At 55.7% G+C, this 26,146-nt stretch overlaps 1 protein-coding gene across 2 annotated transcripts in view; it reads left to right on the top strand.

The window, feature by feature from the left end:
• Window positions 1-240: 240 nt before the first annotated feature.
• Window positions 241-26,146, top strand: part of POMGNT1 (protein O-linked mannose N-acetylglucosaminyltransferase 1 (beta 1,2-)) — a 36,677-nt gene continuing 10,771 nt past the window's right edge. Inside the window, exons 1-17 of one of the 2 annotated variants that reach the window (XM_040360944.1) lie at window positions 241-344; window positions 2,869-3,076; window positions 3,501-3,603; window positions 3,703-3,818; window positions 7,891-7,956; window positions 8,036-8,149; window positions 10,460-10,577; window positions 10,661-10,759; window positions 11,652-11,779; window positions 12,652-12,722; window positions 13,396-13,471; window positions 13,933-14,016; window positions 17,772-17,813; window positions 20,821-20,879; window positions 21,610-21,682; window positions 24,226-24,354; window positions 24,444-24,569. In XM_040360944.1, the coding sequence (XP_040216878.1) occupies window positions 2,903-3,076; window positions 3,501-3,603; window positions 3,703-3,818; window positions 7,891-7,956; window positions 8,036-8,149; window positions 10,460-10,577; window positions 10,661-10,759; window positions 11,652-11,779; window positions 12,652-12,722; window positions 13,396-13,471; window positions 13,933-14,016; window positions 17,772-17,813; window positions 20,821-20,879; window positions 21,610-21,682; window positions 24,226-24,354; window positions 24,444-24,569 (1,578 nt within the window). In that variant the 5' untranslated portion in view covers window positions 241-344; window positions 2,869-2,902. The remainder of the gene's footprint in view (window positions 345-2,868; window positions 3,077-3,500; window positions 3,604-3,702; window positions 3,819-7,890; window positions 7,957-8,035; window positions 8,150-10,459; window positions 10,578-10,660; window positions 10,760-11,651; window positions 11,780-12,651; window positions 12,723-13,395; window positions 13,472-13,932; window positions 14,017-17,771; window positions 17,814-20,820; window positions 20,880-21,609; window positions 21,683-24,225; window positions 24,355-24,443; window positions 24,570-26,146) is intronic. The other variant, XM_040360945.1, reaches the window with a different exon arrangement.

The raw sequence follows: 26,146 nt of genomic DNA, 5'->3' as shown, positions 1-26,146 counted from the left end.
GGGAATTGGGGTCATGGGACAGGAAGTGAAGGGGAGTTGGGGTCACCGGAAATGAGTTGTAATGTTCTCGGTCGGGTCACATATAGAATAGCCACTCCCCTCCCCCATCACACACACGGAGAGATTGACCGGTCGGGTGGGCGGAGCTCGGATCTGATCCCGGAGAGTGGCCACGCCCTGCAGAGTATTCCCCTCGCCGGGGGCGGGGCTTCATTCCGCTCTTACTACGCCGTGCGTGCGGGTGCTCGAGGCGGATCACGCGTCTGCGTGCGCGCTCCCGCTTCCCTCATCCATCCGGGAAGAGATGAGGAGATCGGTCGGTGTGTGTCCGACAGTCCGAGCGGGTGAGACACCCGAGACACCCCTCCCCCATCACCCTCCATAACAACCCCTCCCCCCCGTCCCTGCCTTATATCACCCCTCCCCCTCTGTACTCATCACCGGGGGGAGGGGACAGTCAGGTGTGACATCACTGGGGGAGGGACATTCAGGTGTGACATCACCGGGGGAGGGACAGTCAGGTGTGACATCACTGGGGGAGGGACATTCAGGTGTGACATCACCGGGGGGGAGGGACAGTCAGGTGTGACATCACCGGGGGGAGGGGACAGTCAGGTGTGACATCACCGGGGGGAGGGGACAGTCAGGTGTGACATCACCGGGGGGAGGGACAGTCAGGTGTGACATCACCGGGGGAGGGACAGTCAGGTGTGACATCACCGGGGGAGGGGACAGTCGGGTGTGACATCACTGGGGGGAGGGGACAGTCAGGTGTGACATCACTGGGGGGAGGGGACAGTCAGGTGTGACATCACTGGGGGGAGGGACAGTCAGGTGTGACATCACCGGGGGAGGGGACAGTCAGGTGTGACATCACTGGGGGAGGGACAGTCAGGTGTGACATCACCGGGGGAGGGGACCGTAGGGTGTGACATCACCGGGGGAGGGACAGTCAGGTGTGACATCACTGGGGGAGGGACAGTCAGGTGTGACATCACCGGGGGAGGGGACAGTCAGGTGTGACATCACTGGGGGGAGGGACAGTCAGGTGTGACATCACTGGGGGGAGGGGACAGTCAGGTGTGACATCACTGGGGGAGGGGACAGTCAGGTGTGACATCACCGGGGGAGGGGACAGTCAGGTGTGACATCACTGGGGGGAGGGACAGTCAGGTGTGACATCACTGGGGGGAGGGGACAGTCAGGTGTGACATCACCGGGGGAGGGGACAGTCAGGTGTGACATCACCGGGGGAGGGGACAGTCAGGTGTGACATCACTGGGGGAGGGGACAGTCAGGTGTGACATCACCGGGGGAGGGGACAGTCAGGTGTGACATCACCGGGGGAGGGGACAGTCAGGTGTGACATCACCGGGGGAGGGGACAGTCAGGTGTGACATCACCGGGGGAGGGGACAGTCAGGTGTGACATCACTGGGGGAGGGGACAGTCAGGTGTGACATCACCGGGGGAGGGGACAGTCAGGTGTGACATCACTGGGGGAGGGACAGTCAGGTGTGACATCACTGGGGGAGGGACAGTCAGGTGTGACATCACCGGGGGAGGGGACAGTCAGGTGTGACATCACCGGGGGAGGGACAGTCAGGTGTGACATCACTGGGGGAGGGACAGTCAGGTGTGACATCACCGGGGGAGGGACAGTCAGGTGTGACATCACTGGGGGAGGGACAGTCAGGTGTGACATCACCGGGGGAGGGACAGTCAGGTGTGACATCACTGGGGGAGGGACAGTCAGGTGTGACATCACCGGGGAGGGGACAGTCAGGTGTGACATCACTGGGGGAGGGACAGTCAGGTGTGACATCACCGGGGGAGGGACAGTCAGGTGTGACATCACTGGGGGAGGGACAGTCAGGTGTGACATCACCGGGGGAGGGGACAGTCAGGTGTGACATCACCGGGGGAGGGACAGTCAGGTGTGACATCACCGGGGGAGGGGACAGTCAGGTGTGACATCACCGGGGGAGGGACAGTCAGGTGTGACATCACCGGGGGAGGGACAGTCAGGTGTGACATCACTGGGGGGAGGGACAGTCAGGTGTGACATCACCGGGGGAGGGGACCGTAGGGTGTGACATCACCGGGGGAGGGACAGTCAGGTGTGAGATCACCGGGGGGAGGGGACAGTCAGGTGTGACATCACCGGGGGAGGGGACAGTCAGGTGTGACATCACCGGGGGGAGGGGAAAGTCAGGTGTGACATCACCGGGGGAGGGGACAGTCGGGTGTGACATCACCGGGGGAGGGACAGTCGGGTGTGACATCACTGGGGGGAGGGGACAGTCAGGTGTGACATCACCGGGGGAGGGACAGTCAGGTGTGACATCACCGGGTGGAGGGACAGTCAGGTGTGACATCACCGGGGGAGGGACAGTCGGGTGTGACATCACTGGGGGGAGGGGAAAGTCAGGTGTGACATCACTGGGGGAGGGGACAGTCAGGTGTGACATCACCGGGGGGAGGGGACAGTCAGGTGTGACATCCCCGGAGGAGGGGACAGTCAGGTGTGACATCACTGGGGGAGGGGACAGTCAGGTGTGACATCACTGGGGGAGGGGACAGTCAGGTGTGACATCACCGGGGGGAGGGACAGTCGGGTGTGACATCACCGGGGGGAGGGACAGTCAGGTGTGACATCACCGGGGGGAGGGACAGTCGGGTGTGACATCACCGGGGGGAAGGAACAGTTGGGTGTGACATCATCGGGGGAGGGGACAGTCAGGTGTGACATCATCGGGGGAGGGGATAGTCGGGTGTGACATCACCGGGGGGAGGGACAGTCGGGTGTGACATCACCGGGGGGGGAGGGAATATGATGACTGATGATATATTTTGCCCCTCCCCCCAGTGTGGATCTCCCTCCGGAGGGCGGGGCTCTGCGGATGACCAGAGGACACAGACAGATGGTCCCCAGTCCTCAGGGGCCCCGGCCCGGCCCAGAAGACATGGAGCACTGGGACCCCGGGAAGCCGCCCCTCCCCCAGAAGAAGCGGAGTTGGTACCTGGCCTGGAAATACAAGCTGACCAATCAGAGGGCGGTGCGGAGGATGTGCCAGGTAACTGTGGAGACCGGGGGAGGGGAGAGGGGAGGGGCGACCGTGGGGAGGAGTCTGAATATCAGGGCGCCCCATAGAATGTGACCCCGAGGAGAGTCCGGAACCTTCTACTGATAATCTTCACAGCGGACACGTATCGGGGCCCCAACCTCCTTCATCAGAGGAAAGGAGGAGTCCGGGATCAGCAGAGGGGCGCAGTCCTCCATCTGGAGCTCCGCATCCCCTTGCTTGCCCCTCCCACCAGCCACGATCTGCCTACATTGCATAGAGAAGCGCAGAGACCCGGTGATGACATCACACGTACATTTAATTGGTTTTATTTAATAACGTTATTGGGATGTTGATGGGGGAGGGGATTAGACCTCCATATTTCTCTGGAAGTGTTGGGTGGTCTGTGTGATGATGGTGTTGTCTCCTCCCACAGACAGGGGCCGTCCTCTTCCTCCTCGTCACCGTCATCGTCAACATCAAGCTGATCCTGGACACCCGGAGAGCCGCCAACGAGGAGGAGATCGACCAGGACTACGGTGAGTGTGAACGGCAGGGGGGCGGAGCTTATAACATCCCGCAGCTTCTCATTGGATGAATATCTCCGATAATCGCTCTCCGGGGTTCTCTCTCCTCAGAGGAAAACGTCCAGAATGTGGAATTTCCCCGACGAGCCGCCGGGGGGAAGAAGGTTCTGGATGTGGAGATTTATTCCAGCCGATCGAAGGTCTACATTGCCGTGGACGGGACGGCGGTGAGTGCCGGGGGGCAGTGCGGTCACAGTCCTCTCTGTGTGTCAGAGGTCCTCCCCCATCACATCAGAGGTCCACCCCTATGACATGAGAGGTCCTCCCCCCCCAATAACAGAGGTCCTCCCCCATGACATGAGAGGTCCTCCCCCATGACATGAGAGGTCCTCCCCCATGACATGAGAGGTCCTCCCCCATGACATGAGAGGTCCTCCCCCATGACATCTGAGGTCCACCCCTATGACATGAGAGGTCCTCCCCCATCACATCAGAGGTCCACCCCTATGACATGAGAGGTCCTCCCCCATGACATGAGAGGTCCTCCCCCATGACATGAGAGGTCCTCCCCCATGACATGAGAGGTCCTCCCCCATGACATGAGAGGTCCTCCCCCATGACATGAGAGGTCCACCCCTATGACATGAGAGGTCCTCCCCCATCACATCAGAGGTCCACCCCTATGACATGAGAGGTCCTCCCCCATGACATGAGAGGTCCTCCCCCATGACATGAGAGGTCCTCCCCCATGACATGAGAGGTCCTCCCCCATGACATGAGAGGTCCACCCCTATGACATGAGAGGTCCTCCCCCATGACAACAGAGGTCCTCCCCCATGACAACAGAGGTCCTCCCCTATGACATCAGATGTCCCCCCCCCATGACATCAGAGGTCCCCCCCCATGACATCAGAGGTCCTCCCCTATGACATCAGATGTCCCCCCCCATGACATCAGAGGTCCCCCCCATGACATCGGAGGTCCTCCCCCCCCCCCCCCATGACATCGGAGGTCCTCCCCCCATGACTTTAGAGGTCCCCCCCACCCATCACATCAGAGGTTCCCCTCATCTCCAGAGTCAGAGGTCCTCCATCACATCAGAGGTCCTCCATCACATCAGAGGTCCTCCATCACATCAGAGGTCCTCCATCACATCAGAGGTCCTCCATCACATCAGAGGTCCTCCATCACATTAGAGGTCCTCCATTACATCAGAGGTTCCCCTCATCTCCAGAGTCAGAGGTCCTCCATCACATCAGAGGTCCTCCATCACATCAGAGGTGCTCCGACACATCAGAGGTCCTCCATTACATCAGAGGTTCCCCTCATCTCCAGAGTCAGAGGTCCTCCATCACATCAGAGGTCCTCCATCACATCAGAGGTCCTCCATCACATCAGAGGTCCTCCATCACATCAGAGGTCCCCATTACATCAGAGGTTCCCCTCATCTCCAGAGTTAGAGGTCCTCCATCACATCAGAGGTCCTCCATCACATCAGAGGTTCCCCTCATCTCCAGAGTCAGAGGTCCTCCATCACATCAGAGGTCCTCCATCACATCAGAGGTCCTCCATCACATCAGAGGTTCCCCTCATCTCCAGAGTCAGAGGTCCCCCTATCACATCAGAGGTTCCCCTCATCTCCAGAGTCAGAGGTCCTCCATCACATCAGAGGTCCTCCATCACATCAGAGGTCCTCCATTACATCAGAGGTTCCCCTCATCTCCAGAGTCAGAGGTCCTCCATCACATCAGAGGTCCTCCATCACATCAGAGGTCCTCCATCACATCAGAGGTCCTCCATCACATCAGAGGTCCTCCATCACATCAGAGGTCCTCTCATCACATCAGAGGTTCCCCTCATCTCCAGAGTCAGAGGTCCCCCTATCACATCAGAGGTTCCCCTCATCTCCAGAGTCAGAGGTCCCCTATCACATTAGACTCCCCCAATCTCCACAGGATCCACCCCTAATCACAGAGTCTCTCATCCATCTCTGATCCGGGGAAAACTGGGTCTCATGTTTACAGCACCCCAGGGGGACCCAAAGGGCCCCCCAGCCTGCCATGTCCCCGTTGTTGAGGAACACTTAACTCTACTCCACAGAGGGAGCCGCTTGAGAGTCCCCAGGAAGGAATCACCATATAAACTTTCTGGCGGGACCAACAAGTGTTTTATTTGTTTTTACACTTGGAGGAGATTTCAGCAGAATGTAATCAGAAAAGATCATTGTTGGGTGTTTATACACTTTTTACATCTTTATCGAACCTTCAGTTTAAAAAAGCAAAATACATTTCAGATGCGTCAAAGCAAAAGCTGAGGAAAGCCCCACAGTCTGTTTTCCTGTCCTCTGCCAGCATGCTGCAGAGGAGGACCCTTGCTCCTGTGTGTGGAAGCAGCAGTCTCTCTACAGAGGTCCAACACGCCCCCCTGCTAAGTCAGAGCCAAAGCTCTCCAGTCACCAGGGAAAGTGGACTTTGCAAATGGCAAAGCTTTAAGTCTGACTCAACAGGTGGCATTGCAGACCTCTGCAGAGAGACTACTGCTTCCACGTGGAGAAATTCTGTAGCCCTGGGAAAAATACCAGGAAATTAACTCCTTCTCCTTTCTGCATATTTCCTTCTGAATAAAATATATATACATAAAAGAGAAGTGAGTAAACAAAATCCTGGCCTATCCTGAAAAATGCGTAAGAACAGACTATAGAAACAAATTGGGTATAAATAATAAGTAAGTTGTAGAATAATAAGATAGAAAGGTGGTATTGTCACATCTGAGTCATGTCCGACATCAAGACAGTGTGCCGGCGATAGAAGGACTTGTCCATAGAGGGACCTCCTGTGGTCTTCATGTCCTCTCCATAGAGGGACGTCCTGTGGTCTTCATGTCCTCTCCATAGAGGGATGTCCTGTGGTCTTGATGTGCTTGTCCATAGAGGGACCTCCTGTGGTCTTGATGTGCTTGTCCATAGAGGGATGTCCTGTGGTCTTGATGTGCTTGTCCATAGAGGGACCTCCTGTGGTCTTGATGTGCTTGTCCATAGAGGGATGTCCTGTGGTCTTGATGTGCTTGTCCATAGAGGGACCTTCTGTGGTCTTGATGTGTTGTCCATAGAGGGATGTCCTGTGGTCTTGATGTATTGTTCATAGAGAGATGTCCCGTGGCCGAGGGTTGTCCTGTGGTCTTCATGTGCTTGTCCATAGAGGGTTGTCCTGTGGTCTTCATGTGCTTGTCTATAGAGGGACCTTCTGTGGTCTTCATGTGCTCTTGATAAAGGGTTGTCCTGTGGTCTTAATGTATTGTTTATAGAGAGATGTCACGTGGCCTTCATGTTCTGCCGATAGAGGGTTGTCCTGTGGTCTTCTTGTGCTCTCCATAGAGGGATGTCCTGTGGTCTTGATGTGTCATCCATAGAGGGATGTTCTGTGGTCTTGATGTGTTGTCCATAGAGGGACCTCCTGCGGTCTTCATGTGCTCTCTATAGAGGGACCTTCTGTGGTCTTCATGTGCTCTCCATAGAGGGACCTTCTGTGGTCTTCATGTGCTCTCCATAGAGGGATGTTCTGTGGTCTTGATGTGTTGTCCATAGAGGGACCTCCTGCGGTCTTCATGTGCTCTCCATAGAGGGATGTCCTGTGGTCTTGATGTGCTCTCCATAAAAGGAAGTCCTTTGGTCTTGATGTATTGTTCATAGTGAGATGTCCCGTGGCCTTGATGTTCTGCCGATAGAGGGAAGTCCTGTGGTCTTGATATGCCGTCTATAAAGGGTTGTCCTGTGGTCTTGATGTGTCTGTCATCCATAGAGGGTTGTCCTGTGGTCTTGATGTGTTGTCTATAAAGGGTTCTCCTGTGGTCTTCATGTGCTCTCCATAGAGGAATGTCCTGTGGTCTTGATGTATTGTTCATAGAGAGATGTCCTGTGGCCTTCATGTTCTGCCAATAGAGGGTTGTCCTGTGGTCTTCATGTGCTCTCCATAGATGGATGGTCTGTGGTCTTAATGTGCTTGTCTATAGAGGGACCTCCTGTTGTTGTCTTGATGTGCTCTCTATAGAGGGACCTCCTGTGGTCTTGATGTGCTCTCTATAGAGGGTTGTCTTGTGGTCTTCATGCTGCTTGTCCATAGAGGGGCCTCCTGTGGTCTTGATGTGCTCTCCATTGTTTTGTGATCTTGATCTGCTGTTCATAGAGGGACATCTTGTGTTCCTGATGTTCTGGCCACAAGGGGAAGTCTTGCAGCGTTGATGTGCTGTTCTGCATTCTCAGTGCGGATAAGCTGTGTCTTTACATTTCCGTGTGTTTTTCAGGTGTTGGAGGACGAGGCCCGGGAACAGGGAAGAGGAATTCACGTCATCGTACTGAACCAGGCCTCGGTATGTTGCAGTCACGTGGTACCTCCACCAGTTTGATCATATTGTGACTTTCCCAAGTGATGTGACTTTTTTCCTGCAGGGTCATGTGATGGCGAAGAGAGTTTTTGACACATATTCCCCACATGAAGATGAAGCGATGGTTCTGTTCTTGAACATGGTGGCCCGTGGTCGTATCCTCATCTTTACTGTCAAGGTCAGTTCTGGGTGGGGGGCTTCCTTATTGAGAGAATGGAAACCGCTACTTATGGGGGCATCCTATTTTGGAGACTGTTAACCATTGCTTGTGGGGGTTTCCTTATTGGGGTACTGGAAACCAGTAGCTTCCTTTTTCATGAGACTGTAAACCAGTGCTTGGGGGGATTTTTTTACTGGGATCCTACAAATCTGTTTTTGAAAAGTGCTGTCTTATTGAGGAGTGCTTCTTATTGGGGGGGGGGGGGGGTGGAAACCTTCACTTGGGGGGGATACCTTACAAACCATTGCTTGAAGGGTGCTTTCTTATTGAGAGACTGGAAATCATTGCTTGGGGTGGGCTTCCTTATTGGGGACTGCAAACCATTGCTTGTGGATCTTCCTTATTGGGGGGACTGGAAACCATTACTTGGCGCTTCCGTATTGGGAGGACTGGAAACCATTACTTGGGTAGGCTTCCTTATTAGGAGGACTGGAAATCTTTCCTTGGGGGACATCCTTATTGGGAGGACTGAAAACCATTACTTGGGTAGGCTTCCTTATTAGGGATACTGAAAACCATTACTTGGGGGCTTCCTTATTGGAAGGACTGGAAGCCATTAATTGGGTCTTCCTTATGGGGAGAATGGAAACCATTACTTGGGGTCTTCCTCATTGGTAGGACTGGAAACCCTTACTTTGGTAGGCTTCATATTGGGGGGAATGGAAACCATTACTTGGGTAGGTTTCCTTATGGGGCAGACTGAAAACCATTGCTTGGGGGCTTTTTTATTGGGAATACTAGAAATCTTTGCTTGGGGGGGCTTTCTTATTGTGAGGACTGAAAACCATTACTTGGGTAGACTTTCTTATTGGTGAGACTGAAAACCATCACTTGGTGGCTTCCTTATGGGGATATTGGAAACCATTACTTGGGGAATTCCTTATTGGGAGGACTGGAAACCATTACTTGGGGTCTTCCTCATTGGGAGGACTGGAAACCATTACTTGGGGGCTTCCGTATTGGTGAAACTGGAAACCCTTAATTGAGTAGACTTCTTTATTGGGAGGACTGGAAACCATTACTTGGTTAGGCTTCCTTATGGGGCAGACTGAAAACCATTGCTTGGGGGCTTCCTTATTGGGGAGACTGGAAACCATTACTTGGGGGCTTCCTTATTGGGAGGACTGGAAATCATTACTTGGGGGCTTCCTTATTGGGAGGACTGGAAATCATTACTTCAGTATTGGTGAAACTGGAAACCCTTATGCCGCATACACACGGTCGTTTTTTTTGTGATGAAATAAAACAACGTTTTTAAAAACGTCATTTAAAATGATCGTGTGTGGGCTTCACATCGTTTTTTGTCTTCTAAAAAACGACAAAAAAAAATTCGAACATGCTTCAATTTTTTTATGTCGTTTTTCAAAATGTCGTTTTTTGTCATAAAAAATGACCGTGTGTGGGCTAAAACGACGTTTTAAACCCGCGCATGCTCAGAAGCAAGTTATGAGATGGGAGCTTGAATGGAACAGAGTGCCGTCGTACGTGTTTTACGTAACCGCGCTTTGCTAGAGCATTTTCAGAAAACGATGGTGTGTGGGCAACGTCGTTTTTTATGATGAAGTTCATGATGAAAAACGTTGCTTTATTTCATCACAAAAAACAACCGTGTGTACGCGGCATTACTTGAGTAGGCTTCCTTATTGGGAGGACTGGAAACCATTACTTGGGGTCTTCCTCATTGGGAGGACTGGAAACCATTACTTGGGGTCTTCCTCATTGGGAGGACTGGAAACCATTACTTGGGGTCTTCCTCATTGGGAGGACTGGAAACCATTACTTGGGGTCGTCCTCATTGTGAGGACTGGAAACCATTACTTGAGGTCTTCCTCATTGGGAGGACTGGAAACCATTACTTGGGGGCTTCCGTATTGGTGAAACTGGAAACCCTTACTTGAGTAGGCTTCCTTTTTGGGAGGACTGGAAACAATTCCTTGGTTAGGCTTCCTTATGGGGGAGACTGAAAACCATTGCTTGGGGTCTTCTTTATTGGGAGGACTGGAAACCATTACTTGAGTAGGCTGTCTTAGTGGGGAGACTGGAAACCATTGTATGGGGGGAATTCCTTCTTGGTAGACTGCAAGCCATCGCTTGAAAGATGCTTCCTTAGTGGGGAGACTGGAAATCATCGCTTGTGGGGGGGTTATTTCTTAGAAGACTGGATGGAAGCCCCTGATTGGTACATGGGACAACCATCGGGTGCATAGAAAAGAACTGATGTGGGATTTGGTGGTTTTCTTTGCGTCACGTATTTTTTCCGTGTTGCAGGACGAAGGATCCTTCCATCTTAAAGACACAGCGAAGAACCTGCTGAAGAGTCTGGGCAGTCAGGTGGCTCTGACATTGGGCTGGAGGGACATGTGGACATTCGTGGTGAAGAAAGGAGGTGAATTGTTTGTGTGTCCCGCACTCCATGTCATAGCGCCTGCAGTGTCCTGTGTGTTGTACAATTTATCTTCATTCCTTCAGGGCAAATCTATGGAGAAAAACACTCAAAGTCACCGGCATTGTCCACCTGGGGAGATCCGGTTCTGCTGAAGACCGACATTCAACTTGTTCCCCCAGAAGGTGAGCTGTGTGTGGTATGCCCCTCCCCCAGAGAGTAAGCTGTGTGCGGGTTGCCCCTCCCCCGGGGAGTGAGCTGTGTGCCCCTCCCCCGGGGAGTGAGCTGTGTGTGGTGTGCCCCTCCCTCAGGGAGTGAGCTGTGTGTGGTGTGCCCCTCCCCCAGAGAGTAAGCTGTGTGCTGGTTGCCCCTCCCCCAGGGAGTGAGCTGAGTGCCCCTCCCATGGGGAGTGAGCTGTCTGTGGTGTGCCCCTCCCCCAGGGAGTGAGCTGTGTGCCCCTCCCCCCGAGCGTGAGCTGTGTGGGGTGTGCCCCTCCCCCAGAGAGTGAGCTGTGTGCGGGATGCCCCTCCCCCGGGGAGTGAGCTGTGTGCCCCTCCCCCAGGGAGTGGGGTGTGTTTGCCCCTCCCCACAGAGAGTGAGCTGTGTGCCCCTCCCCCAGGGAGTGGGGTGTGCCCATCCCCAGGGAGTGAGCTGCGTGGGGTGTGCCCCTCCCCCAGGGAGTGAGCTGCGTGGGGTGTGCCCCTCCCCCCAGAGAATGAGCTGCGTGGGGTGTGCCCCTCCCCCCAGGGAGTGAGCTGTGTGTGGTGTGCCCCTCCCCCCAGGGAGTGAGCTGTGTGTGGTGTGCCCCTCCCCCAGGGAGTGAGCTGTGTGTGGTGTGCCCCTCCCCCAGAGAATGAAGTGGGTGGAGTCTTCCCCTCCTCCAGATGGTGAGCGGTGTGTGAATCTTGTGATTGGTGATCATGTGCTTCTTGGTGTCTGGTCCTCCCCAGAGCTTCCATCATGGAAGAACCCAATCAGCAGCCTGGGAGGGACAATCTCACAGTAATCCTATAGAAGGATCTCTGTGCTCCACCTATAACCGGCTCTGAACGTGTGAAATGTCTCCGCCCTCTACAGACGCTGAATGTCATTGGCCGGACACCGAGCTGAACAGACGGAGGAAACACTTCTGCAGCAAAGTGGAGGGGTACGGCAGTGTGTGCAGCTGCAAGGACCCCACCCCCATCGAGTTCAACCATGTCCCTGTGAGTATGGAAGGCGGCCATTTTTCTGAAGACCAAATTCTCTGCTCTAGATTTCGCACTCTCCAGTTATTAGTAAACACCCCCCCCCTCCCCCATACTGTCGGGTTATGCTGCCCGTATACAGGAGGATCGGACACTAGCAAACAAAATCCCCTCTAGGCCAGCCCCACTATAACCCCGCCTCTACTAGGGTTGCCACCTTCTCTTTAAGCCAAACGGGACCACTTAAGTGGTGCAAATTTTTTTTTTTTTTTAGGGGTAATGCTGTGGACTCTGGTGTAATGAGGAAATCTGATGTGGGGGGGTTTCTGCTCACCAAGGCCCCCACTTACATCAGAGTTCCCAGCATTCCCCTTTAAATCAGGGTTCCCAATGCCCCCCTTGGGTCTGAGTCTGCAGGGCCCCCCCTTGGGTCTGAGTCTGCAGTGGCCCCCCTTGGGTCTGAGTCTGCAGTGGCCCCCCCTTGGGTCTGAGTCTGCAGTGGCCCCCCCTTGGGTCTGAGTCTGCAGTGGCCCCCCTTGGGTCTGAGTCTGCAGTGGCCCCCCTTGGGTCTTAATCCGGAAGGCCCCCCCTCAGATCGAGTCTGCAGGGCCCCCCCCTTACATCAGAGTCTGCAGGCCCCCCCCCCCCTTACATCAGAGTCTGCAGAGCCCCCCTGGTACCGGGGGGAAGGAGGTTATCCTAGGCTGGCCTGCAAGGTTTTTGTTTGTTCTTGTCCAGTCCTCTTGTAGGCAGCAATATAACCCAAAGGTGAAAGACTTCCTGTGTCCTCTGAGTTTTCTGCAGGTAACCCTGAAATGTGACCTAAAAGTGAAGGTAGTCGGTATAAGACCACAGAAAATCGCTTACTCTGTGCTTTTCCTTTACAACAGCTAAAAGACAACAAGGTGTGGAACGTTCCGGTGGCAGTGATTGCGGGGAACAGACCGAATTACTTGTACAGGTGAGCTGTATGTGGAAGGGGGGTGTTACCTGTACAGGTGAGCTGTATGTGGGGGATGTTATTGCCTGTAGAGGTGAGCTGTATATAGGGGGGTGTTATTACTGTATAGGTGAGCTGTATATGAGGGGTGTTATTACCAGTACAGGTGAGCTGTATGTAGAGGGGCGTTATTACCTGTACAGGTGAGCTGTATGTGGAGCGGCGTTATTACCTGTACAGGTGAGCTGTTTATGGGGGATGTTATTGTCTGTATAGGTGAGCTGTATATGGGGGGTGTTATTACCTGTACAGGTAAGCTGTATGTAGAGGGGTGTTATTACCTGTACAGGTGAGCTGTATGTGGAGGGGGGTGTTACCTGTACAGGTAAGCTGTATATGGGGGGGGTGTTATTACCTGTACAGGTGAGCTGTATATGGGGGATGTTATTACCAGTACAGGTGAGCTGTATGTAGAGGGGTGTTATTACCTGTACAGGTGAGCCGTATATGGGGGGTGTTATTACCTGTACAGGTGAGCTTTATGTGGAGGGGGGGTGTTACCTGTATAGGTGAGCCGTATATGGGGAGGTGTTATTACCAGTACAGGTGAGCTGTATGTAGGGGGGGGGGTTGTTATTAGCATTACATGATTTCATGCTGTGAATGTTCTGTGACCTCTCTGTCTGTCTCTCAGGATGCTGCGCTCTCTGCTCTCCGCTCAGGGTGTGAACCCCCAGATGATCACCGTCTTTATCGATGGATATTATGAGGTAATGCCAGTGTACCCCGACACCTTCACTTATACTTTATTGTGGGAATTCAACGTGTGACCAGAGCGACGGGGGGGGGTCAGATCTGTAATATTTTAGTCTCCCTGCAATCTGCCCCGTGTAATCCCCTCCCTGAACTTTTAGTTTTTGATGGAGTCGGGAAAAGATAAAACCCGTCATTGGGGGGGGGGGGGGGGGGGGGACTTTCCTTCACTTCAAGGAAACATAAATTGATAGAACTCAGGGGAAGTTGTTTCTTATACAGTTGTCACCAGAAGACGTGTCACCATTGGTAGATTCCTCCTCTCTTCCTGGTCTGGTGACAACTGAAACATTTTAGATTCCTCATCACTTCCTGTTTTAGTGGCGCCATGAGACACAGACAGCCGTATAATTCAGGGGTCCATTGAAACCCAACAAAGATAATAAATTCTTCCTCCGGTGTTTCCCGTGTGTGTCAGGAGCCAATGGATGTGGTGGAATTGTACGGCCTGAAGGGCATCCAGCACACGCCAATCAGCATCAAGAACGCCCGCGTGGCCCAGGTAATGTGGTGACCCTTCCCATCATCCTCCTCTCCCCACCCTTCCCATCATCCTTCTCTCCGCACCTCTCCCATCATCCTCCTCTCTGCACCTCTCCCGTCATCCTCCTCTCTGCACCTCTCCCGTCATCCTCCTCTCTGCACCCTTCCCGTCATCCTCCTCTCTGCACCCTTCCCATCATCCTCCTCCTCCCCACCCTTCCCATCATCCTCCTCTCTGCACCCTTCCCATCATCCTCCTCTCTGCACCCTTCCCATCATCCTCCTCTCTGCACCCTTCCCATCATCCTCCTCTCTGCACCCTTCCCATCATCCTCCTCTCTGCACCCTTCCCATCATCCTCCTCTCTGCACCCTTCCCATCATCCTCCTCTCCCCACCCTTCCCATCATCCTTCTCTCCGCACCTCTCCCATCATCCTCCTCTCTGCACCTCTCCCGTCATCCTCCTCTCTGCACCTCTCCCGTCATCCTCCTCTCTGCACCCTTCCCGTCATCCTCCTCTCTGCACCCTTCCCATCATCCTCCTCCTCCCCACCCTTCCCATCATCCTCCTCTCTGCACCCTTCCCATCATCCTCCTCTCTGCACCCTTCCCATCATCCTCCTCTCTGCACCCTTCCCATCATCCTCCTCTCTGCACCCTTCCCATCATCCTCCTCTCTGCACCCTTCCCATCATCCTCCTCTCTGCACCTCTCCCGTCATCCTCCTCTCCCCACCCTTCCCATCATCCTCCTCTCCCCACCCTTCCCATCATCCTCCTCTCTGCACCCTTCCCATCATCCTCCTCCTCCCCACCCTTCCCATCATCCTCCTCTCTGCACCCTTCCCATCATCCTCCTCTCCGCACCCTTCCCGTCATCCTCCTCTCTGCACCCTTCCCATCATCCTCCTCTCTGCACCCTTCCCGTCATCCTCCTCTCTGCACCCTTCCTGTCATCCTCCTCTCTCCACCCTTTCCGTCATCCTCCTCTCTGCACCCTTCCCGTCATCCTCCTCTCTGCACCCTTCCCATCGTCCTCCTCTCCACCCTTCCCATCATCCTCCTCTCTACACCCTTCCCATCATCCTTCTCTATACACTATTCCCATCATCCTCCTCTCCCCACCCTTCCCGTCATCCTCCTCTCTGCACCTTTCCCATCATCCTCCTCTCTGCACCTCTCCCGTCATCCTCCTCTCTGCACCCTTCCCATCATCCTCCTCTCTGCACCTTTCCCATCATCCTCCTCTCTGCACCTCTCCCGTCATCCTCCTCTCTGCACCTCTCCCGTCATCCTCCTCTCTGCACCTCTCCCGTCATCCTCCTCTCTGCACCCTTCCCATCATCCTCCTCTCCGCACCCTTCCCGTCATCCTCCTCTCTGCACCCTTCCCATCATCCTCCTCTCCGCACCCTTCCCGTCATCCTCCTCTCTGCACCCTTCCTGTCATCCTCCTCTCTGCACCCTTCCCGTCATCCTCCTCTCTGCACCCTTCCCATCGTCCTCCTCTCCACCCTTCCCATCATCCTCCTCTCTGCACCCTTCCCATCATCCTTCTCTATACACTATTCCCATCATCCTCCTCTCCCCACCCTTCCCGTCATCCTCCTCTCTGCACCTTTCCCATCATCCTCCTCTCTGCACCTCTCCCGTCATCCTCCTCTCTGCACCCTTCCCATCATCCTCCTCTCCCCACCCTTCCCGTCATCCTCCTCTCCCCACCCTTCCCGTCATCCTCCTCTCTGCACCCTTCCCATCATCCTCCTCTCCGCACCCTTCCCATCATCCTCCTCCTCCCCACCCTTCCCATCATCCTCCTCTCTGCACCTCTCCCGTCATCCTCCTCTCTGCACCCTTCCCATCATCATCCTCTCTGCACCCTTCCCATCATCCTCCTCTCTGCACCTCTCCCGTCATCCTCCTCTCCCCACCCTTCCCATCATCCTCCTCTCTGCACCTCTCCCGTCATCCTCCTCTCTGCACCCTTCCCGTCATCCTCCTCTCTGCACCCTTCCCATCATCCTCCTCTGCACCCTTCCCATCATCCTCCTCTCTGCACCCTTCCCATCATCCTCCTCTCTGCACCCTTCCCATCATCCTCCTCTCTGCACCCTTCCTGTCATCCTCCTCTCTGCACCCTTCCTGTCATCCTCCTCTCTGCACCCTTCCCGTCATCCTCCTCTCTGCACCCTTCCCATCGTCCTCCTCTCCACCCTTCCCATCATCCTCCTCTCTACACCCTTCCCATCATCCTTCTCTATACACTATTCCCATCATCCTCCTCTCCCCACCCTTCCCGTCATCCTCCTCTCTGCACCTTTCCCATCATCCTCCTCTCTGCACCTCTCCCGTCATCCTCCTCTCTGCACCCTTCCCATCATCCTCCTCTCTGCACCTTTCCCATCATCCTCCTCTCTGCACCTCTCCCGTCATCCTCCTCTCTGCACCTCTCCCGTCATCCTCCTCTCTGCACCTCTCCCGTCATCCTCCTCTCTGCACCCTTCCCATCATCCTCCTCTCCGCATCCTTCCCGTCATCCTCCTCTCTGCACCCTTCCCGTCATCCTCCTCTCTGCACCCTTCCCGTCATCCTCCTCTCTGCACCCTTCCCATCATCCTCCTCTCTGCACCCTTCCTGTCATCCTCCTCTCTGCACCTCTCCCGTCATCCTCCTCTCTGCACCCTTCCCATCATCCTCCTCTCTGCACCCTTCCCATCATCCTCCTCTCTGCACCCTTCCTGTCATCCTCCTCTCCCCACCCTTCCCGTCATCCTCCTCTTCCCACCCTTCCCATAATCCTCCTCTCTGCACCCTTCCCATAATCCTCCTCTCTGCACCCTTCCCGTCATCCTCCTCTCTGCACCCTTCCCGTCATCCTCCTCTCTGCACCCTTCCCGTCATCCTCCTCTCTGCACCCTTCCCGTCATCCTCCTCTCTGCACCCTTCCCGTCATCCTCCTCTCTGCACCTCTCTCGTCATCCTCCTCTCTGCACCCTTCCCATCATCCTCCTCTCTGCACCCTTCCCATCATCCTCCTCTCTGCACCCTTCCCATCATCCTCCTCTCTCCACCCTTTCCGTCATCCTCCTCTCTGCACCCTTCCCGTCATCCTCCTCTCTGCACCCTTCCCGTCATCCTCCTCTCTGCACCCTTCCCGTCATCCTCCTCTCCGCACCCTTCCCGTCATCCTCCTCTCTGCCCCTCTCCCGTCATCCTCCTCTCTGCACCCTTCCCATCATCCTCCTCTCTGCACCCTTCCCATCATCCTCCTCTTCCCACCCTTCCCGTCATCCTCCTCTCTGCACCTCTCCTGTCATCCTCCCCTCCGCACCCTTCCCATCATCCTCCTCTCCCCACTATTCCCATCCTCCTCCTCTCCCCACCCTTCCCGTCATCCTCCTCTCTGCACCTCTCCCGTCATCCTCCTCTCTGCACCCTTCCCGTCATCCTCCTCTCCCCACCCTTCCCGTCATCCTCCTCTCCGCACCCTTCCCGTCATCCTCCTCTCTGCACCCTTCCCGTCATCCTCCTCTCCCCACCCTTCCCGTCATCCTCCTCTCCGCACCCTTCCCGTCATCCTCCTCTCCCCACCCTTCCCGTCATCCTCCTCTCCCCACCCTTCCCGTCATCCTCCTCTCCGCACCCTTCCCGTCATCCTCCTCTCCCCACCCTTCCCGTCATCCTCCTCTCCCCACCCTTCCCATCATCCTCCCCTCTGCACCATTCCCATCATGGGAAGGCTGTAGAGCTGACATTGTCCGTTCTTCTTTCCCAGCACTACAAAGCCAGCCTGACAGCCTCCTTCAACCTCCATCCGGTGAGAATTGTTTTTTGTAGTTATTCTAATCAAGAAGTGATGGTTAGAAGGGCAGCTGGGAGAAAGGCGGGGATGGAGGAGGACGGGTGGGAGGTATGCGGCTGGGAGAAGGGCGGGAGGGAGAAGGGAGGGAGAAGGGCGGGTGGGAGAAGGGAGGGAGAAGGGCGGGTGGGAGAAGGGAGGGAGAAGGGCGGGTGGGAGAAGGGAGAAGGGCGGGTGGGAGAAGGGTGGGAGAAGGGCGGGTGGGAGAAGGGAGGGAGAAGGGCGGGTGGGAGAAGGGAGGGAGAAGGGCGGGTGGGAGAAGGGAGGGAGAAGGGCGGGTGGGAGAAGGGCGGGAGGGAGAAGGGAGGGAGAAGGGCGGGTGGGAGAAGGGAGGGAGAAGGGCGGGTGGGAGAAGGGAGGGAGAAGGGCGGGTGGGAGAAGGGAGAAGGGCGGGTGGGAGAAGGGTGGGAGAAGGGCGGGTGGGAGAAGGGAGGGAGAAGGGCGGGTGGGAGAAGGGAGGGAGAAGGGCGGGTGGGAGAAGGGAGAAGGGCGGGTGGGAGAAGGGAGGGAGAAGGGCGGGTGGGAGAAGGGCGGGTGGGAGAAGGGCGGGTGGGAGGAAGGCGGGAGGGAGAAGGGCGGGTGGGAGAAGGGAGAAGGGCGGGTGGGAGAAGGGTGGGAGGAAGGCGGGAGGGAGAAGGGCGGGTGGGAGGTGTGCGGCTGGGAGAAGGGCGGGAAGGAGGAAGGCGGGAGGGAGAAGGGCGGGTGGAAGAAAGGCGGGAGGGAGAAGGGCCGGTGGGAGAAGGGAGGGAGGGAGAAGGGCGGGTGGGAGGAAGGCGGGAGGGAGAAGGGCGGGTGGAAGAAAGGCGGGAGGGAGAAGGGCCGGTGGGAGAAGGGAGGGAGAAGGGCGGGTGGGAGGACGGCGGGAGGGAGAAGGGCGAGAGGAAGACAAGAGGGAGAAGGGCAGGTGGGAGGTATGCGGCTGGGTGGGAGGAAGGCAGGTGGGAGAAAGGGAGGGAGAAGGGCGGGAGGGAGGAAAGCCGGTGGGAGAAGGGAGGGAGAAGGGCGGGTGGGAGGAAGGGCGAGGGAAAAGGGCGGGAGGAAGACAAGAGGGAGAAAGGGAGAAGAGCGGGTGGGAGGTATGCGGCTGGGAGAAGGGCGGGAGGGAGAAGGGCGGGAGGGAGAAGGGCAGGCAGGAGGGAGACAAGAGGGAGAAGGGCAGGCAGGAGGGAGACAAGAGGGAGAAGGGCGGGTGGGAGAAAGGGAGGGAGAAGGGCGGATGGGAGGGAGAAGGGCGGATGGGAGGAAGGCAGGAGGGAGAAGGGTGGAAGGGAGATGAGAGGGAGAAGGGCCGGTGGGAGGTATGCGGCTGGGAGAAGGGCGGGAGGGAGAAGGGCGGGAGGGAGAAGGGCAGGCAGGAGGGAGACAAGAGGGAGAAGGGCAGGCAGGAGGGAGACAAGAGGGAGAAGGGCGGGTGGGAGAAAGGGAGGGAGAAGGGCGGATGGGAGGGAGAAGGGCGGATGGGAGGAAGGCAGGAGGGAGAAGGGTGGGAGGGAGATGAGAGGGAGAAGGGCCGGTGGGAGGTATGCGGCTGGGAGAAGGGCGGTCGGGAGGGAGAAGGGCGAGTGGGAGAAGGGCGGGCGGGAGAAAGACGGGAGGGAGAAGGGCGGGTGGGATGTAAGGCGGGAGGGAGAAGGGCGGGTGGGAGAAGGGAGGGAGAAGGGTGGGAGAAGGGCGGGTGGGAGAAGGGAGGGAGAAGGGTGGGAGAAGGGCGGGTGGGAGAAGGGAGAAGGGCGGGTGGGAGAAGGGAGGGAGAAGGGTGGGAGAAGGGCGGGTGGGAGGAAGGCGGGAGGGAGAAGGGCGGGTGGGAGGTATGCGGCTGGGAGAAGGGCGGGAAGGAGGAAGGCCGGTGGGAGAAGGGAGGGAGGGAGAAGGGCGGGTGGGAGGACGGCGGGAGGGAGAAGGGCGAGAGGAAGACAAGAGGGAGAAGGGCAGGTGGGAGGTATGCGGCTGGGTGGGAGGAAGGCAGGTGGGAGAAAGGGAGGGAGAAGGGCGGGAGGGAGGAAAGCCGGTGGGAGAAGGGAGGGAGAAGGGCGGGTGGGAGGAAGGGCGAGGGAAAAGGGCGGGAGGAAGACAAGAGGGAGAAAGGGAGAAGGGCGGGTGGGAGGTATGCGGCTGGGAGAAGGGCGGGAGGGAGAAGGGCAGGCAGGAGGGAGACAAGAGGGAGAAGGGCAGGCAGGAGGGAGACAAGAGGGAGAAGGGCGGGTGGGAGAAAGGGAGGGAGAAGGGCGGATGGGAGGAAGGCAGGAGGGAGAAGGGTGGGAGGGAGATGAGAGGGAGAAGGGCCGGTGGGAGGTATGCGGCTGGGAGAAGGGCGGTCGGGAGGGAGAAGGGCGAGTGGGAGAAGGGCGGGCGGGAGAAAGACGGGAGGGAGAAGGGCGGGTGGGATGTAAGGCGGGAGGGAGAAGGGCGGTCGGGAGGGAGAAGGGCGGGAAGAAGGCAAGAGGGAGAAGGGCGGGTGGAAGGAAGGCGGGAGGGAGAAGGGCAGGTGGGAGGGAGAAGGGCAGGTGGGAGGAAGGCGGGAGAAGGGCAGGTGGAAGGCAGAAGGCGGGTGGGAGTAAGGCGGGTGGCAGGAAGGCGAGTGGGAGAAGGACGGGTGGGAGAAGGGCGGGAGGGAGAAGGGCAGGTGGGAGGGAGAAGGGCAGGTGGAAGGAAGGCGGGAGGGAGAAGGGCAGGTGGAAGGAAGGCGGGAGTGAGAAGGGCGGGTGGGAGAAGGGCGGGAGGGAGAAGGGCAGGTGGAAGGAAGGCGGGAGGGAGAAGGGCAGGTGGGAGGGAGAAGGGCGGGAGGGAGAAGGGCGGGTGGGAGGTTTGAAGGGCGAGAGGGGCAGGTAGGAGGGAGAAGGGCGGCAGGGAGATCAGTGAGATTACCCAGATATGAGATCCTATTATTGGAGTGAAATTCGGGGTCCCCGGAGGGAGATCTGGGAACGTTCTATGACAGCTCTCTGATTTCTTATTCTACATTTAGGACGCCAAGTTTGTCATCGTTCTGGAGGAAGATCTGGACATCTCGGTGGATTTCTTCAGGTAGGTGAAATCTTCTCTGTAGAATTTTTGGGTCGCTCAATACACGGCTCCAGAACAGATGGCGGATTCAGCCTGAAAGATGGAGCGCGGCATGGGAGAACAAGGAGCGATGGAAGCTTTCTGAGGTTTACAGACATCTTTTCCTTCCTTTCATCGTGTCATGTATGGTGGTGATTTTTTTGGTAGATCTTTTGCCAATTGTAACTGTATGTGGCCCCCGTGTGTGGTGTCATTTCAATCTCTCCATCTAGGCCCCAGGATCTGATCACTTCTCCATCCAGGCCCTGGGACCTTAGCACCCCTACTGCAGATCCCAGAGCCTTGTTATTGGCTAAACCCCCTTCATCTAGCCCTCTAGGTGTCAATTTCTCCTATTTCAGCTTACTGGGGGCTAACTTCACCCCCTTATTGTCCTGCCCACGAGGGCTAAACCCCTCCCCTTCCAGCTCCCTAGGGGCTAACTTCCTGCCCACGAGGGCTAAACCCCTCCCCTTCCAGCTCTCTAGGGGCGAAACCCAAGTGTCTCATAGATGGTGGGATTGGTCACAGAAGAAAAGCATGGGTGGCTCACAGTGTAGGACCTCCCACCCTCAGCCTGATTTCAGTGTGGAGCATTATGAAAAGATAATAAATATATACTGAACGCTGCGTAGCGGATATTTTCTGTAAATATTGAGGGACTAGAAGGTGTTTGTTCTGCTTTATTTATGTTCCTGTCTTGTGTCTGCAGTTTTCTGAGTCAGACCATCCATCTCCTGGAGGAGGATGAGAGCTTGTACTGCATCTCCGCGTGGAATGATCAGGTAAGTGTCCCTCATTCTGTGTCCCTATCCCTGTGTCCCCCAGCCCTATATTTCATGTCTTGTGTCCCCATCTATATGTCCCCCATCCTGTCCTCCTTTATTTGTCCTTATCCCTGTGTCCCCATTCCTATGTCCCCCATCCTTTGTTAGCATCCCTGTGTCATCTGTCCTGTGTCCCCCATCCCTGCTTCCTCATCCTTATGTCCCCCACTCCTATGTCCCCTATTCTGGGTCCCTATCCTCCCTTCCCTGTGTCCCCATCCTAATGTCCCCCCATCCCTATGTCACCTATCCTGTGTCCTTCACCCCTGTGTCCTTCGTCCCTGTGTCCCCCATCCCTATGTCCTCTATCTTGTGTCCCCCATCCCTATGTCCTCTATCCTGTGTCCTACACCCCTATGTCCCCCATCCTTTGTTAGCATCCCTGTGTCATCTGTCCTGTGTCCCCCATCCCTGCTTCCTCATCCTTATGTCCCCCACTCCTATGTCCCCTATTCTGGGTCCCTATCCTCCCTTCCCTGTGTCCCCATCCTAATGTCCCCCCATCCCTATGTCACCTATCCTGTGTCCTTCACCCCTGTGTCCTTCGTCCCTGTGTCCCCCATCCCTATGTCCTCTATCTTGTGTCCCCCATCCCTATGTCCTCTATCCTGTGTCCTACACCCCTATGTCCCCCATCCTTTGTTAGCATCCCTGTGTCATCTGTCCTGCGTCCCCCATTCCTTTGTCCCCTATCCTGGGTCCCTATCCCTATGTTCCCTTCCCTTTGTCCCCATCCCTATGTGTCCCCCATCCCTATGTCACCTATCTTGTGTCCTTCACCCCTGTGTCATTCATCCCTGTGTCCCCATCCCTATGTCCCCATCCCTATATCTCCCTATCCTGTGTCCCCCATCCCTGTGTCCTTCATCCCTATGTCCCCCATGCCTGGGTCCTTTATCTCTATGTCCCCTATCCTGTGTCCTCTATCCTGTGTCCCCCATCCCTGTGTTCTTCATCCCTATGTCCCCTATCCTGTGTCCCCATCCCTATGCCCCCTATCCTGTGTCCCCATCTCTATGCCCCCTATCCTGTGTCCCCCATCCCTGGGTCCTTTATCTTTATGTCCCCTATCCTGTGTCCCCCATCTCTATGTTCCCTATCCTGTGTCCCCACCCCTATCCTGTGTCCCCAACCATATCCTATGTCCCCTATCCTGTGTCCCCATCCCTATGTTCCCTATCCTGTGTCCCCATCCCTATGTTCCCTATCCTGTGTCCCCATCCTTATGTCCCCTATCCTGTGTCCCCATCCCTATGTCCACTATCCTGTGTCCCCATCCCTATGTTCCCTATCCTGTGTCCCCATCCCTATGTTCCCTATCCTGTGTCCCCATCCCTATGTTCCCTATCCTGTGTCCCCATCCTTATGTCCCCTATCCTGTGTCCCCATCCCTATGTCCACTATCCTGTGTCCCCATCCCTATGTTCCCTATCCTGTGTCCCCATCCCTATGTTCCCTATCCTGTGTCCCCATCCTTATGTCCCCTATCCTGTGTCCCCATCCCTATGTCCACTATCCTGTGTCCCCATCCCTATGTTCCCTATCCTGTGTTCCCACCCCTATCCTGTGTCCCCATCCCTATGTCCCCTATCCTGTGTCCCCATCCCTATGTTCCCTATCCTGTGTCCCCATCCTTATGTCCCCTATCCTGTGTCCCCATCCCTATGTCCACTATCCTGTGTCCCCATCCCTATGTTCCCTATCCTGTGTTCCCACCCCTATCCTGTGTCCCCATCCCTATGTCCACTATCCTGTGTCCCCATCCCTATGTTCCCTATCCTGTGTTCCCACCCCTATCCTGTGTCCCCATCCCTATGTCCCCTATCCTGTGTCCCCATCCCATTGTCCCCTATCCTGTATCCCCCATCCCTATGTTCCCTATCCTGTGTCCCCATCCCTGTGTCTGATTTTGTGTCCCCATCCCTATGTGTCTGATTTTGTGTCCCCTATCCTGTGTCCCCATCATGTGTTTTCCTATCCTGTGTCCCCCATCTCTATGCCCCCTATCCTGTGTCCCCATCTCTATGCCCCCTATCCTGTGTCCCCATCTCTATGCCCCCTATCCTGTGTCCCCATCTCTATGCCCCCTATCCTGTGTCCCCATCTCTATGCCCCCTATCCTGTGTCCCCATCCCTATGTCACCTATGCTGTGTCCCTATCCTGTGTCCCCATCTCTATGCCCCCTATCCCTTGTCCCCATTCCTATGTCTCTGATTTTGTGTCACCATCCTTTGTCCCCCTCCCTATGTCCCCCTCCCTATGTCCCCCATCCTTTATCCCTATCCTCAGAGGTCCTCGGAGCCATACTCAGTCATCGTAGGTTTATTGGAAATGAAGGGGCGGACACATTGGTAACCTGACACGAGTCACACAATCCGATGCTTATCAATGATGATGATTATCATCTGATATTTCCAATAACCCTCCACTGATTGGCTCTGAGGACTCTCTTCTCTCTGTCAGTTCTGTGTCCTTCATCCTCCTGTCCCCCCCTGTGCAGGGCTATGAGCACACGGCGGAGGATCCCTCGCTCCTCTACAGGGTGGAGACCATGCCCGGCCTGGGGTGGGTTCTTCGCAGGACTCTTTACAAGGATGAACTGGAGCCAAAATGGCCGACTCCAGAGAAGGTAGGTGGCTGACGGTCACCATCCCGCTGCCGGTAAGTGACCCCCCCCGTTGTGCTGTGCTGACACCGTTCTCCCTCTCTGTGCTCCAGCTGTGGGACTGGGATATGTGGATGAGAATGCCGGAACAGAGGAAGGGGCGGGAGTGCCTGATCCCGGACGTGTCCCGGTCCTATCACTTCGGCATCGTGGGGCTCAACATGAACGGATATTTCCATGTAAGATATTTTATCCCTTTATTATATATATATATATCCCTCTAATAGTGATCTATGAGGCTGACGGGGGATGGTGCTGTGTGTGCGTATCTCTACTCCCATCGGCCATAACACTATGACCAACACGCCTTGTATTGAGTGGGTCCCTCTTTTGCTGTCCTGACCTGTCCAGGCACCATGGACCCCGACGGACCTCCGAAGGTACATTGTGCAGGCCCGGATTTCCCACAAGACCACCGAGGCCAGGCCACGGGGCGGCAGCAGCAGCATGGAATCCACTCGCTCGTTAACAAGTCATTGCGGCGATGTCGGGAAGGGTGCAGAGAGGAGAATGATGGGAAGGGTGCAGAAATATTTCCCTCATTTGCATATTTGAACAGCTAATCAATGGCAGCGCCACCATGCGGCCAGTGTAAATGTGCGCCCACCGTATGCCGGCGTAGGCAAGTTACGTCGGCGGGATTAAAAAGCCTGTTTTTAGGCGTATCTTAGTTTGTGGGTACGGCGCACAGATGCGACGGCGCATATTTTCACTTACGCTGCATATCTGGAGATAGGTCGGCGCAAGTGCTTTGTGAATTCGGGCCATAGTATACAGTCAGTGGTCATAATGTTCTGGCTGATCTATGTATACAGAGGGGGGATATACAGATATTGGGGGATAGATACAAAGTATATAGTCTGTATACACAGATCAGCCAGAACATTATGACCACTGACTATATGTTCTGTCTGATTGGTGTATACAGAAGGTGATATACATATATTTGGGGGATAGATACATTGACGACAGTCAGTGGTCATAATATTCTGGCTGATCTGTGTATATGGGGGGGATATACATATATTGGGGGGGATAGATACATTGTATACAGTCAGTGGTCTTAATATTCTGGCTGATCTGTGTATACAGAGGGGGGGGGATATACATATATTGGGGGGATAGATACATTGACGACGGTCAGTGGTCTTAATGTTCTGGCTTGTCGGTGTATACAGAGGGGGGATATACATATATTGGGGGGGATAGAGACTATGGCCCGGATTCTCAAAGCACTTACGCCAACGTATCTTTATATACGCCGCGTAAGTGCACAGATGAGCCGTCGTATCTCTGCGCCTGATTCCTAATGCTAGATACGCCTGAAATGTGGCTCCATCCGACCGACGTAAGTTCCCTACGCCGCCGGAGCCTGTGCGCATATTTACGCTGGCCGCAAGGGGAGCTTCGATTGATTTGCGCGTCGAATAAGCAAATGACCGAGATACGCCGATTCACGAACGTACTTGCGCCCGTCGCTGTAATCTACACCGTTTACGTAAGGCGTCCGACGTAAAGTTATTCCACCTATAGGAGGCGCATCCCATGCAAAGGTATGGACGACGGAACAGCCGTCGTATTTTACATTGTTTACGAAAGTCGTACGTGAATGGGGCTGGCCGTAGGTTACGTTCACGTCGTAGGCATTGAGCCGGCGTATCTTAGGGAGTAAATGCGACGTGATTGTGAGCATGCGCCGTTCGTTCGGCCCTTCATTTGCATGGGGTCACAATTCATTTGAATGGATCACGCCCAC

This window comes from Rana temporaria, chromosome 7 (genome assembly GCF_905171775.1).
Source record: "Rana temporaria chromosome 7, aRanTem1.1, whole genome shotgun sequence".
Lineage (NCBI taxonomy): Eukaryota > Metazoa > Chordata > Amphibia > Anura > Ranidae > Rana > Rana temporaria.
This window is presented reverse-complemented; position numbering and strand designations above follow the sequence as displayed.